This window comes from Melopsittacus undulatus, chromosome 9 (genome assembly GCF_012275295.1).
Source record: "Melopsittacus undulatus isolate bMelUnd1 chromosome 9, bMelUnd1.mat.Z, whole genome shotgun sequence".
In the NCBI taxonomy this organism is placed as follows: Eukaryota; Metazoa; Chordata; class Aves; order Psittaciformes; family Psittaculidae; genus Melopsittacus; species Melopsittacus undulatus.
Genome location: NC_047535.1, coordinates 26,289,590 through 26,305,718, shown reverse-complemented (window position 1 = coordinate 26,305,718; position 16,129 = coordinate 26,289,590). Strand labels below are relative to the sequence as shown.

Sequence of the window (16,129 nt, the reverse complement as noted above, 5' to 3'; positions counted from 1 at the left end):
GGTTGAAGAGTGGGTTTTTAGAAGTTTTGATGTAACACAAACTAATACCTTCCCAAGTTCATCCTTTCCTTGTAGAACTAACAAAAACCACTCATGGATTAAAATAAATGCTTCTCAAAATTAATCCTATTTGCTTAAATCTCTGGATAAAAACCTTTGATTAGGGGAAGGACAAGAAATAGAAGCTGCATTTCTTTATGCCAGGTTTGTGTTCATCTTAGCAACCCTGATCTAACAGGAATTGTCAGCTTGATGCAAAGCCATGCGATGTCAGCCACAACCAGATCATATCTCCAACTCATTCTGAATTGAATTTCTTTGAGAATCATGTGATGATTCTTGTTTTGAATTCCTGATACCATATCTCTGTGAAAGTCAGGATTGAAACACACCTCCAAAAAATAGGCCATCCCTTGGAGAGAAGTGAAATGAACTCATGAAATATGCATGCAACCTACATATGCATGAGGGGTTCTGTAGAATGTAAGCTCTACAAAAGACAGTGGGTTTTGAGCTTTTAGGGGACGTTTCTGTATGAATTCGCAACTGTCAGAGTGGCATGGTTAGAAAGATGTTCTGCTGTAGAGGCACAAAGCTTCAGCTCTTCAAACAGTTTAGCTTGTCTAAGGATGCAAGTTGAGGCACAATTGGCTTAGAGCTCTCTAAACACAAGGTACCTGTAGAGCTTCTTTGTTCTTGGCTTGATATTTTTGTTCTTTTGATACAGTCTTGTCCTAAAGGGTGCCAGACTCTCTCACTTCAAAGTGTGAGAATTTTGCTTATCTTGGAGAGTAAAGAACCCAGGCGATAAATGGTGATAGAAATAATGAGAAAAAAATAAATACTGTGCTCTCTTGCAAAGAACGAATAGATATGTGTTTAATGTGTTGACATTTCTTCCTTGTTCTACTTTCAGAAGCCAGTTTTATCCAGCACTTTGTAAATTTTTCAGACTCTTTACAACTCCTATAGAGTGTTTCCCTTATGCAGCTTCCCCCTGGCACCCATCCTGTGTGCATAGGCCCTGCACCTCTTTTCAAGTACAGTGATAAACATTAGCATTTGCTGCCCGTTTCTGGCAATCAGCAGCCTCCTATCACTGTTAAGTCAGAGTTAAGCTGACGGAGGTTTGGAAGAGGTTTCTGTCGTGATCAGATTCCTGTTTTAAAGTGCAATTGGAAATGGCACGTTGGATTAGATACTCTTTTTCTCAGCTTTGCTCCCCCATTATGAAGAAAGAAGCCTGATCTTCAGGCTTCTTTCAGCTTCAAATTTTCCGGGTTCAGATTTAGACTGATCTTTGATGTTAAACTTTTAAGCTGGTGGGTGAGAAAATTGGGAAATGGAAAGGAGGAAAAGAAAGAAATCTTGTAGTATGTCTACTGCTTTCAGCTTTCATCTTCTAAACTTTAATAAATTTAATCACAGCAAGAAGAGTTCTGGAGACATCAAGTTATATGGAAGTACTGGCACAGTTCATCAGTAGCAGGCAAAAACTAACACAGTCATGCATCATCTGGAATATGCCATTCCCTTCTGTGTCTTCTGACACACTACTGAAATGACGTGCTGCCAGCAAGACACCAAGTAGGCTATCTCACCATCTTTTTTTGGGTCTTAGTATTCTGAAGCAAGAATAGGAGAGTTTAAACAAAGCTGACTATTATCAAAAACTTTTTTAATTTATTCAAAGTCCAGGTTGGATGAGGCTGGAGCAACCTATTGGAAGGTGGCCATGCTCATGGCAGGGGGTTGGAACTTTAAGGTCCCTTCCAATCCAAACCATTCTATGATGCTATGATTTGTTTTGTGTCTGAGAGAAAGCATTATTGTTCCTGGATAAGCTGAGATTCTTGTGGCACCCAGTGACTGGTAAGAGACTGAATTGTAGCTCTTTCTGACGTGTTTTATAAGTTTGAGATCTCTTATTGTGTGAAACTTTTGACTATCCAGGAAATGCTGTATTGGACAGTGTGCCTAGACAGCAACCAAGACTTGTATTTCTTAAGCTGAGATGCTGCAGTGGGTGCTTATGGAGGGGGCATTGATATCTTCTAACTGAATAGTTCAACCAGTACTATCTGCCTGTGCACTGCTTCTCCAGTACTGTAAGGTAATAAATTATGTACGTGTGGACCCAGCTTATGATTGCAGTGGTATTTCTCTGCACACAGCATGTTTTGGCTCCTGCTTACATAGAAATACTTCAATTATTCTGGGGTGGTGTTGCGGAAGAACTGGCTGACTTGGTGCAATCATTCACTCGTTGTGAATGTACAATCATTGAAGAGACTGGAGAGTGCTGCTAGTCAATAGGAGCAGGCTTTTGTTAAATGGTTGCTTTTCTTTTCATGCTTGTTTTCTTGAATCTCTCCAGTAGTGTTGTCCCCTGATGGTATATTCACATTTGCCTTCTGAATTCCAACCCTTGCTGGTGGTGAGTAGGACACAGATTGTAATGGGGTGAGACCACACAGCAGGCAAGGTCCCAGCCTCATCAGTTATCTGTTCCTTTCCCATTCCTTTTTCTTCCAGTTTGCATGTTATCTATCTTTATCATGTAAGAACTAGTCCTGCCATGCCAAGCAGACTGTGGGTACGTTGCTGACTCTGGGGGTTTTCTGTACAAGATGACATGTACTCCAACCAGGTAATATCAAAAACTTTAGTGCTTCAGGGCTTTTATGAAATGAGATGAACTCAGCTTTATGAATTGAAAATGTTTTATTCTTGGCTGCTTTTATGATAAAAGTAATAAAAGTAATAAAATTAGCACTACCTACAGCTGATCCTGTCAGTGTTTGCAGTTGGAGCAAAATAGAGATGGTCACAGAAGCCTTATTCTTCTAGATCTGTTAATCTGACATCTTTCTGGAGCATTGATTCCACATGTTGCCTGACAAATAATTTGACTTAAAAAGCTTTTGATTCCGTTAGGATAGTTTGTTAGATCTCAGAAATGCGTATGCTGGTATTTATATGTCTCTATATACATCTTCATTCTTGAATGTACTTGGTTCCTTGTCTGGGAACAAGTAACTTCATGGAGTCATGATGCTGCAGTGGTTGCTACACCCCAGGCTCTGAAAACCCAACTGAAAAATACTCATTTTTATGTATTACGTATATTTCAGTCAGGTAGTTTGTTGTTTTGTCAAGATGGTAATTCTTCCTTGCTGCTACTGAGGGATAATTTCATTGCTGTTGGAGAGTGATTCATTAGTGTGTGGTTTGCATTTGCAGGAAGCCAGTCTTGTAGAGACCACATTCTTCATGCTTGTTTGTTTTACAAACTCAAAATGCAGATGTCTTCCTTGTACAAGCAAGTCAAAGGTGTCTGTCTGGGTCTACCAGGCTGGGGGCTTAACATAATAAACGTATCCAAGGCTGGCTGGGGCACTTCATGTGGAAAACTGGAGCAGACTGTATGTGCTGTCAGCAGCAGCCCTGCTTGGCACGCTCCAGCGCATCCCAAGCTTTTGTGCCGGGAGGGGGGGCAGCCTTTGTTTTCTGAGGGACACGTCACCAGTGAAGTTGAGGAAGGTGACACACCAGATCTGATGTTTCAGTTCGAGAAAAGGGATTATCTAAACATTGAAAATTACTCTTTTATTACTGGGATGTCTCAGTGGCCAGCAAAGCAGGCAAATCACAAAGCAGAGGTGGATGAGAGACAGTTAAAACTCCATCTGTGCTGTGTGTTGGTGCTACACTGGTTTAGCTCACTGAATCCACCATCCAGTGCTGAGAAATGCCAGTGTAGGACCAGGGCAGTATCATATGGCAGGAATAGGTCAGTTGTGTTATGAAACTGCACCTCTTCAGTGGAGTAGATTTAGAAGAGTAATGAATATACTGCTCCCAGGTGTGCAGAGTTGTCTGTTTTGAAGGAGTGACCATTGCTTGTTTTTCCTTCCAGGGCTATGGTGTGATTCCTGTGTATCTGTATTACCGGTACATTGGATCCTGTGATTAATTTTTGGCAGGACTCAAGAAGGCTTATGGCTTTTCAGCTGATGATTTGGACTGACAGCTTCTTTGGGGGGGGGGGGGGGGGGGGAGGGAAGGAGCTCTTCCTTCAGTTAGGATGGAAGGAGTTGTGTTTTCTATATGTATGGTAAGAGAAGTGCTGTGATGATAGTTTGTCTTGGACTGTAAAAGGTAGAGCGCTTTAACATCAGAGATTGTTTGAATGCAGAATGTGCAGACCACTGGGCTTGCACCTATGCTTCCTAGCACAGAAAGGAGTAAGGAGACAGGGGCCATGCGCCTGCCTTCCAGGAATTCCTCTGGAAGAGGTGTCTTGAATGCTTGCTTTGAACTCCAGGGCATGAAGAGGTTGAGAGGCAAGTTGAACTCCAGCAGCTCAGCAGATGCCTGTGGTCTTGGTGGGTACCAGCCTTTTTGTGCTAGCAAACGCGTCTGTTACCTTCTGAAATAAACTAATGCATAGATGCAAAGGAGAATTTGTCTGCTTGCACCCTTGTAACATGACTTTAAATATCAAGTTGCAGTATTCTAGAGAATGCTGGGGCTAGTGTGGACTGTGCCAGTGTTTGCCAGGAGTCCATGTAGTACAAACAGCTCTGCATGGAAATAGCCCCTGTCACTGTAGCTTTCAATCTTCTGTTCCAGTCCAGCATATAACTTTCTCTTCTACAGTGAAGGTTTTGTTTTTTTTCCTTACCCTTTGCTGTCACAGCATACCTGTTACTCCTTCTCTTGCTCAGTAAGTGGTAACCATCTGCCCTGTGGTTCCTACTTTACACACTCAGTGAGGATCCTGATCCCAGCCTGATCTGTGCCTCTCAAGTGGTGGCCACGGCCAGGACTGGATGTGGGGCTTCTATGAGCAGTTAAGCTACTCCAGTGAGTTCTTGATTCCTTCCTCTCTGTGTTGTTGTGACTCAGTATGTGAGTTTGGGTACATTCATGCTTCATTCCAACATGTGTATTGCAGGTGCACTGGCTGTGAACTTTATTAGTTCAATGGGAATTGAGTATTGTGGGATATTGTGCTGAGTTTATACAACTTGCTAGTTTTATAAAATCATAGACCTAAGCAGAGGTGTGGCCTCAAAACATGCCTAACTTGACTTTTTCCTTTTCTACCTAGGTATCACATGCCGTTGCAAAGCTAGTATTAGTTAGTTTCCACTGGCAAATCTCAGAGATTTTGGAAAGGTAAGTGTAAATAGTCTTATTTATTCTGTGCTTAATGCTTTTGCTCCTTGCTTTGCAGGAATGCTCAGGGTGGTCCATAGGTGTCATTTTGACATGGGTCTTGAACCTGAATCATGCCACACAGTCCACTTAGGGAGCAGAGGCTGTGTTGTTGAGGCTGCATTGCCTACAAGAAGTCTGTAAATAGGAGAGGGTAGTGGTAGCAAGTGTTTTTCAGTTTGAGGACTTGGTATCATGCTGGGAACCCTGTGGATACATTAAGCTTAAACTCTGAGGTAACAGATTGAGAGTGGTGCATCTGTATTCCCTACTTTAACAAATATAAAGATAACATATGTTCTGTTTTGAACATATGAGCCATAAATCATAAAGCAGCACTGAACCTACGCTGATTGTATCCTTTACTAGTACAGTCACATTGACGTTTTTGCTCCTTCTGAACATACGCTTTTTTCCTCCAAGCTGACTGGCATTTGGAGAGCAAAGATGTGAGAGAACTGAGAAGTGCAGCTCCTTTGTTGCTTGGTCAGTGTCACTGTAACAAAGTCCTCCAGCTGATTTCAGAAGGAGGGTTCGAACTCTGCCCAAGCGTATATGGGAAGTGTGTCAGGAGGCACTGCTGTCTGGCAGCCCCGCCAGCAAATACTGGCTCAGAACTGAGCATTGTCTGAAAATAGAGACCACATCAGACTGAGTCATGCTGCCATGCCATTTTTGGCCCTGTAGCCAACAACTTAATCCAGAGAACATATGGGAGATGCATCTCGTATATAGATATTGTTGCAGCATCTTTGGTAATGGGCTTATTGGTTACTGTGCATCCTGTGAAGGCTGTTTTCTGGGGAATGTAGAGGGTGAGTTTCCTGCATAGCAGCTCAGGGTGATTCTGCATGTTAATTAATTAAATTTAAACAAGAGGAAGTTTGGGAAAGGATTTACTTTATGACTTTGCAAGTTGTTCTCCAGTTGATTCTGTGATCTGGTCGTCAAACTTTTGTTGGTACAAAGTGACATTATCAAATAAAAGCTCCCTAGCACAACTGAAAAGTGCTAGTTGGGAGGATTTACAGTACTGTTACAACAGTGATGCTGCTATTTCTGCATTCATTGAGATATAAACATTCCTCTGCAATGGAAATCACAAAGAGCAAAGCATGTTTAATTCTGAGGCTGCTGATAGACAGCTTCCTATGCCTAAAGGGTGATAATCTGTCACAGAGTAAATACTTAACTGGATAATAGACTGAAGTTGAAGTGAGACCTAACCAAGATAGCTTGATTTTACAAAGGAGCTGGAGACAGACAGGAGTCTCACTAAAATGTAGTGTTATGGACTTAGGAGTCCTCCAGGAGCGTGGATAGAAAATCTGAGCTTCTGAAATAATATTTCAGAGGGAAGAAGAGTTGTAGGAAAATGTTCATCAAGGAGTAGGAGGGAAATGTTAATCCATTACTGCAAAAAGTATTGTTCCTGTTTCTGATTTTGAAGAAAATCTCAAAGTTGTGTTGATGAGAGTTCAGGTCACTGTGAAGGATCCTCACACAGGACACATTTCCCCTTTCCTTATGCAAACCTACCCTATCATTTGCTCAGAGCCTATTTTCAGGTGAGAAAGATCAATTTAACAAAGCAAAATGTATTCAGAGATTGATTTGGTCGTTCTTCAATTGCCTTTTCAGACACAAGTCTAATGCTGCCCAATTGCTAGTAGAAGCACGAGTTCAGCCCACCTCATCCAAACATGTAAGTATGCTAACTATTTTGGTCTGTTCCCTTGGCAGACACCTCTGACTCACCTCACTGAAGGACTCTACATTACTAATGGCATAATCTGGCCCATGTTAACCCTTCACAAACTCAGGTCCAACACTTTAACTCAATGCTGGGTTCACTTTTTAAATAAGAACACATTCAAGAGGTGTCTGACATTTAATGAGCAGTGTTCAAGAATTACTTGCCTCAAGAAAATTAAGATCAGCTTTTTGGCATGAGTGTTGGTACACAATAGAAGGAGCAGAGTGCATGGGCTTGGCTACCTGTTCTAGTTATGCTGTCTTTGTAAAAGACACTGAAGGGAAGCTCTGACTGCACAGGATGAACAGAGCTCATCTGTGACTGGAACAGAGACTTTTTAATAATTATTATTATTTTCCATATTATTACGAGTTTTTGCTCAAGAATCCTTAAGCCAAATCTCCCAGTGCTGTTGCTGCTGAGCCAGTCAGTGGTGCTGTTTGAACCAACAGCTTGTGTTTTGCAGCCAGGGCTATACAAGTCTTTAGATATTCTTCTTTTTTTCTCTCTTTAAATAGAAACTTTGTGTTGCATGTTTACAGGTTGCATTCACAGTGAGTGTCTTGGTACAATCCACAGTTACCCCAAAGGAAACGTGTTGCCATGTGACAGATTTTGAGTGGTAAAATATTACATCTGAGAAACACTCCTGGGGTTGGGGGAGAGGGGAGATTTTGAAAGCCTGATTTGGCATCTAAAAGAGCTGACAGGAGTAAGCTTCATGGACTCAAATTATCTGCCTAGAGTCCAGAAAAAAGTCTTTGTTATTTGACATACCTGCAAATTAGTCCATATATTTTGAGATATGTCTGAATCTTGTATCAGCTGTCACTTAAATACTCTCCACTGCAATGATGATTTCACTTTGGGAAGAGATTACAGTTAAAAAGTCTTGACAAACTTGGTTTGGTAGGTAATTCATTCCAGTCTTTTTGTATGTGCTGGAGCAAGTTGCTCTGTGCTTCAACTCCTAATGCAGGATGATAATAGTTTGGGGGCAGATGCTCCTACTGAATGTCTGTAGGGCAACTGTATGGAGAAGCTGTGGTGGTGAGCTCAGATGCTCAGCTTGGGAAGGGTTGAGGCAGGTGCATGTGCTGTTCAAGTAGAGCAGTTGATCCAGGCAATCAGCACAGATGCAGACTCAGCGAGTCTTGTTCTGGTCCATAGGGGAGGCCATTGAGAACAAAGTCACACTATTTCCTTTTTCATGTGGTCCTGCTCTCCCATAGTGTGTGGCTGTGGATCATGCAGCTGCTTCTTTGCAGCTCTGCCATGGAAACTGACGGCTGCTGTCTCACAGACTCACACAAGCTTCTTCAGGAGTAGCAAAGGTTTAAGTACATGAGACATTATTGTATGACTTCTCTTTGAAAGGAGAAATAGGAACGTAAACTTCTGCTAACAAACAGCTTTGCAGAGACTTCTTTCGATGATGCCGTGCTAGACCCAGTTCTTCAGGTCCCAAGGGTGAGCTGAGAGGTGTTGAAGGCTAGATCTGTTGTCGAGGGGCTAGCTCAGTGCTACCCAAGGGGAGATTCAGGCTGCTTCTCAGTGGTTTGGTGCAGCTATAGCAGAATTATAGCAGAATTATTAGCCTGACTTGAAACAAACCCTCTAATCCTTTTCAGCTGAAGGGATGATGTCTGCTTTGCCAAATGTAGCATACACAGAAGAGATGTGAGATGATGGTCTGCAAGCTCCCTTTCCTCTGTACACACACTGCAGCTTCTGTTGCCTCTCCTCTTACCCAAATCATTGTCCAGTAAAGGGCACTGCTAGGCCTGCTTGCAGCTCTAGCTGCTCTCCAGGATCTGTGGAACAATGATTGAGTCTGGCTCAGCTAACAGTATCAGTAAATTCAGGGAAGGACAACATGATGTATTTCCTCATTTTTCAAACAAGGTAAGAGTAAGAACCAGAAAAGTAAAGGTGAGTTCTGGGTAGCACTGTATTAGAGGCAGGAGCTGTTCAGTGAACATTGATCTGTTGTGCTCTGTGAGATTAAAGAGGTTTTTGAGAAGGGCAGTGCAGCATCCCAACACAGCAGCTCCTTATGAACCTCTTCTGCCCTGCAGCTCATCAGAGACCATTGTCACAATGAAGGTGCCTGTGGATGAGGTGAGAATTCCCTGGCAGAGCTGGGATGCATTCACTGTAATGCTGGTTTGTCTCTCTCCCAGGCAATGGTACATTCCTCCCATCACTGCGCTGTGTGCATGCAGTTTGTCCGGAAGGAGAACTTGCTCTCTCTGGCTTGTCAGCACCAGTTCTGTCGCAGCTGTTGGGAGCAGCATTGTACAGTGCTCGTCAAGGATGGTGTTGGAGTCGGTGAGTTCAAGGTGGATATGGTGCTGGGTCTGTGTTTGGCATGTTGGCCATTCTGATGCTGACTGGTTGAATTGGTCTAAAACATCTCAGTAATGAGAAAATGGAGTGTGGAATGAGTATTTGTGACAAACTTAACTTGAACTAGTGGTCTTTCCATAATCCCTGGTTAATGTTGGCATACCACCAGAAAAGCTCTACTCCTGGCTAGGTTAGAAGCTGCAAATCTGCTGCATTTGGAGTTTGCCTCTCTCGTGATATATCATTGCACTGCTTCTGGAGTGCTTGTAGATGCAGTCATGTTCACTTTGTGTTGGGTAGAAGCCCATAGCTGCCAGAGGTGCTCTGGGCTTTTCATAGCCTGTCTTTCATGCTGGCGTGGCAGTAACATGCAGTTTTATACTGTTTGAAGCACTTGCTGGTTCTGCATGCACATGTGGTCCTGTCGTCTTTTGGTGAAGACAGCTGGGCTTCAGCTTTTCAGCAGCCCTGATAGATTTGTTTCACAGTTGTGTCCCTCTTGCCACAACAACAGATGGTACCTAGGAAACTGCCTTGAATGCTCTGTGTGCGTTCACTTTTTAGTCTAAGTAGCACTGTGCTAAACTAACTGGTACTAAACTAACTTTCTTTTGTCAGGGGTCTCCTGCATGGCTCAGGACTGCCTGCTTCGAACACCAGAAGACTTTGTGTTTCCATTGCTGCCTAGTGAAGAACTGAAAGACAAATACAGGCGCTACCTCTTCAGGGATTATGTGGAGGTAAGTGTGCTTTTTCAGTCAATTCACCGATGACTTGCAGAAATCTCATTTGCAGTGTCTTGCATCTTTGATTAGAACTGCAGTAACTGCAGCAAAAGCGTCCCTAAGAAACATGATGTGGCTGCTCCTGTAGGACAGTCTCACTGACAAAATGCTCCAGCAGGTTGCCAAAGTACATTCTGCTCTAAGGTCACCCACTAACTCCTTGGCTGGTGCTTCAGAATTCTCAGAATGTTGCTGCTGAGAACTTCAGTCAGAGTTTTAAAGTCCTTCTTGCTCTTGCATAGATATTTTTTGGAACCTAAAACAAGTCCTTCATCTTAGTGTGCCTCAACTGAATTGGCTTCTTCAGTAACATTTTATGTGAGTGTTTTGAAATTAAAGCAGCAGTTGTTAAGGCTGAAAGTGCAGGAACAATCTGGTAACTGGGAACACTCAAGAAGCAGCATGAAAGAGTGGTGTCACCTCTTTTCAATAATATCCCTTTGGGAGGGAATAACCACCACAGGATAGCAGCTGAATACATTTTTGCGCCATGGGAAGAGGATGGGGAAAGAGCTCAAATGGAGTAAAATTGTTTGTTCAGTGACTTGATCAGGTCTTAGGGTTGTGTCGCTGTTCTTACTTTGTCTGTAACACTCCATTTGAATTCCCTGTCCTGGACAGGCTGTAAGTAATACTCCCTCTCCTAATGTAGAAGAGGTTCATCTGCTCTGTTAACCAAAACCTGGTGACAGTTTTCACTCTTTCAACAAGAGATAATTGACTTGTATGGTTTTGAGGATAAGAGTGGTGAAACTTATATAGATAATGCTCTTCTGCACCCACTGCTGATCTTACCACTTTGGTATGTTCACAGAGCCATTATCAGCTGCAGCTGTGTCCTGGTGCAGATTGCCCTATGGTTATACAGGTACAAGAGCCAAAAGCCCGGCGAGTGCAGTGCAATCGTTGCAATGAGGTCTTCTGGTAAGCAGGGAAGCTTTAAGATCATGGGGGAAGTGTATGCTGTCCTCAGAGCTACTCCATTTGTTTGTCAGCAGGTTTAGTGTCAAAACATCTCAAATGCTTTGCTGGAGTTGTTTGTAACTTGAGTTAGCTTGAGGAACTGAATACTTGGGTCTGACTTTCTGCAGGTGGTCAGCCATCCTCTTGCTCCACAAACTTCTTGGGAGCTGGGTGCTCTGACAACCAGGGAATGCAGGGCTTGAGTAATGAAGGGGTTCTGCCATTCTCCTGTCTTGGCTAGGTTACAAAGTTTGGTACAGACACAGGGACTCATAGAGATTCTGGTAATGGATGTGGAGGCCTCACCACTGTCTGCTGGTATTGAGTTTTAAGTTTTTTACAAGTATTTGACTTCCAGAGTGTCTAGTGTGTTTTGAGGCTCATGCAAGAATACTCTGCTCAATGGGAATGCTAATGTTCCTCATCTGACTTCAAGTTCAAGTGTATACGGGACCAAATAAAAGAGATAGCTTGTGGGCTGCTGACATGTCTTCTGCTCCTGGGACTCCAGAATCACTGCTGTTGAGAATGTGGAGCACAATGCATACTGGTTTAGAGACCCAGCTTACTGGTATCTCCACATAAATGGCCCTTACTTACCTGGGACTGGTCAGGTCATGCTAATGCAGGTGCCTGGTATCTGCCACTGGAGTCAGGCTACTTATAAACTCACTGGTATGCCCTGGGCCTCTGCAGTCATGTTAGAGCAGACATAGGTAGGGTCCAGGGAGGAATGTGTCAGAGAATGCCTCAGTTCGTTCTCACCCCGAGTCCATCTTCTGCACAAGAGGGTGGGCATTTATTCAAGTTCAGCCTCGGTCTTTCCACTCCAGTAATAAGCAAGTGCATTTGCCTCCCTTATCCTCTTTTGGCCTCCCAGATTTTGATCATCGGGTAAAGCTCAATTCCTGAGCCATTCCTTGGAAATCAATGTCTTTTTTTCCCCTGTTCAGCTTTAAGTGTCGGCAGATGTACCATGCACCCACAGACTGTGCTACCATTCGGAAATGGCTCACCAAGTGTGCAGATGACTCCGAAACAGCCAACTACATCAGTGCTCACACTAAAGATGTAAGGACAAGCACCTGCATGTTTTTTCTTGTCCTCGAGTCCTGCCTGGGAAGCAAGATACAGTTCTGTGCATACACAGCATTGTGTGCTTCTTTTTCACTGACTGTAGATCCTTGCAGCTCCCTGGGGCCTGTGATATAACTTTGAAATGACTGGTGAAGATGTATTTAAATGTAGGAAGGAGAGAGTGTAGTAAGTGCAGAGTCAGTGCCAAATAAGGCACTAGTGATATTTAAACCTGAACTCTGGAGTACTGTGAACTGGAAGGTGAGGGAGATAAAGTCTTGATTTGGCAAGGACAGCAAAATTGAGTAGATGAAGTCTGTTAATGAGAAACTGGGGTGCTTCTAGTAGATTTAGACCAAAGAAAAGGAAGTAGTGTTACATACTCTGCACTCTACCTGTAGAATTGTTTTTCAAAGTTATAGATACACTGCCTATATCCTCTACATTAGCTGTCTGCAGCTTGAACTTCTCATGTCTTTTGAGGATTTTGTGGCCTGACTTCAAAAGAGTTCTCAGCTGGCACTTGTTCTACCATAGCCAATGACAAACATGGCAGTGCTAATGGGCCACAAGCTTCAGTTGTGTTAGCTCCTTTTTAAATGGAGCTGTCAGGAATGGGTGGGAGGCAGGATGTATGTATGTTTTTTTATATATGCCTATGCATATATATAAAAAGAAATGCAGGAGGGGAATAATCACACAAGTGTTGTCATTCTGCAGAAGGCTGCTAGAGGCAGAGTTGTATCTAACAAATGCTTCTGTTTTTGCAGTGTCCCAAGTGCAATATCTGTATTGAAAAGAATGGAGGCTGCAATCACATGGTGAGCAATTCCCTGAACACATCAGACCTTCCTTCTTCTAAGCATATATTTATCCACACACACTTTCCACTAACTGGTGCCTCCTGTCTCTTCTTTTTTCAGCAATGCTCCAAGTGCAAGCATGGTAAGTTGGATTTGGAAGAAGTTTTCTCTTCAGGGCTTGTTAGTGGTGATGTTCTTTTTTCTTTTTTTTTTTGTGATATGGAGACAAATTGTGAACATTGACTGAAATACTTTCCCCCCAAGTCAGAGGTGAACAGGATTTTAGTTACAGATTGGTGTGTGATGCCTTTATTTTGTATATTTTTCCCACTGGCTGTGGTCTCAGCTGTGTTCTGATTCAGTGCTAGTTTGGCTCCTTCTCCCTGACATGTCCGTTCTATCGAGAAGTCTCCGTCTCTGCCATAGTATTGCCAGTGGAATCCATCTCAGAGGAGCATATTAAATGCTTTCCATGTAATTGTCATCCGCTGAAAATACTGGCAGAACTGAACCATTTACTCAGATCAGCTTAAGCCTTTCTGCTTAGTGATGGAAATAATGAGCTTCAACCCAGTTGAAACTGCAGGAGCTGTGAATTGTTTTGTGTAATGTCAGCTGCTGGACCTCTCAGTTCACCCCTATGCAATTAGCAGCCTGAGTATCTTTGACCAATTGTGTGGTCCTACAAAGCAGCAGCCTGTTCTTGCACTTATGTTGTCATGGCAGAATTAATGCCTGTTGCCTTGGAGCGAGATAGTGAAGTGTGGACCTCTCAGTGAAGTGTGCCACTAGGAAATATTGTAATACCTTCTTTGGAAGATGATTAAAGATTACTGTCCTCTCTCATTTCCTTTGCTTTGGGGTGCTCAGCAGCACTGGATGTGCTTTGATGAAGCTCTGTGACAAGGGTGAGCAGGCAAATGCCAAGGTACCACAGGGACTAGTAGTTGGGAAGGCTGGTAATCTCTGGACATACAATTATGAGTAACACAGAAGTGATTCCTGTTGTAGCAACTTAATCTTCTTTTTCCTTCCCAGTAAAATACTCACAGCCTCAGTCTTAAAGCAGGAAACTGTAACACAGGTGTTGCTATTGCTCTCTTTGCTCTACTTTCTTCCCAATTCAGCAGCTCCTAACTTGAAGTGTCATAAACCACTGATCTCTGAAGTTACTTGGGTAGTTCCCCTCTTGAGAGAACTGAGGGCAGAGTTTCTTTTGCATGAGTTAGTTCACTTTTGGATTTGATCATATTTTATTCAGCCAGAGGTGCACATGGGGCAGTATGCCTGTGGTGGGGAGGATGCAACTCACAAATAAGATTGCAGCCTGCCTCTTCTTTAATCTAGACTGACAGACAGCCTGTGCAGAGTGTAGGTACAGTTCTGCCCATTGGTCCTGGTGTACAGGATGCAGCACTTCAGGATTTACTTTCCATAGTTGCTCAGGAGGCTGTACAATGAAAATCTTCAAGACAGGCTGGTATTTGTGGCTCACTTTTGTGTTCTGTTATGCAAGATGGTACAAAATGTATATGTCTCTTGGCTTAGCAGAAATGTCTGAGAACAGATGGGCTGTGTCTCCTGAAGCTTTTCTTTCTTGGAGGTGTTTTTCCTGTGTATCACAGTGGGGTTTTCACTGTTTTCTGCAGACTTCTGCTGGATGTGTCTGGGAGACTGGAAGACTCACGGCAGCGAGTACTACGAATGCAGTCGGTACAAAGAGAATCCTGATATTGTAAACCAGAGTCAGCAAGCACAGGCCAGGGAGGCCCTTAAGAAGTACTTGTTCTATTTTGAGAGGGTAGGAGACATCTCCTTGGCCAGAGCTGCTGTAGCCTTTTAATGCTCCCTGCCTGGTGCAAAGGTCATTGCCAGCAATCTCCATGCAAAAAACTGCCCAAAGAGAATCTGTGCAGAATATTCAGGCCCTGTTTGTTTTGTCACTCAAAATCCTGCCCTGTGAGTCCCATCCAAACCAGTAATGTTGTACCCAAAGCAAATCACATTTGGCCCTGTATTTCCTTGTGCTAGAGAAAATAAGTATTACCTGTGTGCCACTGTACCATTTTCCTGCAGGCTGAGTGCTGCTGCAGTAGATAGATATTGCTCCAATCATTTCCTTCCAGGATGCAGGGAACTTCATTTCATTGTAGTCTGTCTTTATAGAGACAAAGACTAAACCAGCTCTGCCATGGTCAAAGCTCCAGTGGCTGTAGCAAAGTTTCCCTCACATTAATCACATAGTTAAAAGCTGCAATCAGAGCATCTCTGTCCACACAGCAGGCTCGATGCACCTGGCCATACAATGCAATTCTAGAGCAGTATCTCTAGAAGAGAACGTGGTAGAGATAAAATGCTGCTGTGTTTCAGTTTCCCCCTTAAAATGAGTTTATTCTTCACATCATGAGCCAAACCCTGTGGTAAAACATGTGTTCATTCCTGGCTCTCCAGACCAATAGGTTTTAGGAAATGGCCATGTTTACAATGTGCACACGGATGTTGGAGTTCACTAAGCCTGTGTTAAATGTTAAACTCTTGACCTTTCTGTAGAAATCCTTTCAGTAGGGGAATCACCATTACTATTCATCTTGTGAGATACAAGGTCGTTGTATGACCAGAGGGCATTCCCACTCTGAGGAGCTGGGTTTGCTCCCTGCTCTTTGCTGCTGTCAGTCTGTCATACACAGCCTCCACCACTTGCTGCTGGAGGTGCTGCCTGGCTGTTCTTTCCCACAGCATGTCTTGCCTTGCTGGAATTTTGCCCCAGTTCAATTTCTGCTTGCTAGAGCTTGTGCTTTTACAGCAGCAGTACTTTGGTCTCATGCCATTTTTGTCTTTCCCTGTCTCCCATCTCTCACCCCTTGCAGTGGGAGAATCACAACAAAAGCCTGCAGCTGGAGGCACAGACATACCAACGAATCCAGGAGAAAATTCAAGAAAGAGTTATGAACAACTTGGGAACATGGATAGACTGGCAATACCTACAAAATGCTGCAAAACTACTTGCAAAGGTAACTAGTGGTGTCTTGGTTGGCACAGAGAATAGGCACTAGAGTGCTAAATTCACAACACTGAAGAAGGGAATGTGGGGAAGTACCTATGGTCTAGGATGCAAACTAGCCAAAAATAATTTGGAAGTCACCTCTGTGAAGTTATACTTTAACTGCACAAGT

General features: G+C 43.2%; 1 protein-coding gene across 2 annotated transcripts in view; it reads left to right on the top strand.

Annotated features, from left to right (window-relative positions):
- Positions 1–16,129, top strand: part of ARIH2 (ariadne RBR E3 ubiquitin protein ligase 2) — a 31,912-nt gene that overhangs the window by 12,183 nt on the left and 3,600 nt on the right. For both annotated transcript variants that reach the window (XM_034066314.1, XM_031049230.2), the window contains exons 3-12: positions 5,117–5,184; positions 6,865–6,928; positions 9,163–9,310; positions 9,947–10,068; positions 10,928–11,037; positions 12,030–12,147; positions 12,924–12,974; positions 13,077–13,098; positions 14,606–14,757; positions 15,824–15,967. In XM_034066314.1, coding sequence (XP_033922205.1) covers positions 5,117–5,184; positions 6,865–6,928; positions 9,163–9,310; positions 9,947–10,068; positions 10,928–11,037; positions 12,030–12,147; positions 12,924–12,974; positions 13,077–13,098; positions 14,606–14,757; positions 15,824–15,967 — 999 coding nt within the window. The remainder of the gene's footprint in view (positions 1–5,116; positions 5,185–6,864; positions 6,929–9,162; positions 9,311–9,946; positions 10,069–10,927; positions 11,038–12,029; positions 12,148–12,923; positions 12,975–13,076; positions 13,099–14,605; positions 14,758–15,823; positions 15,968–16,129) is intronic.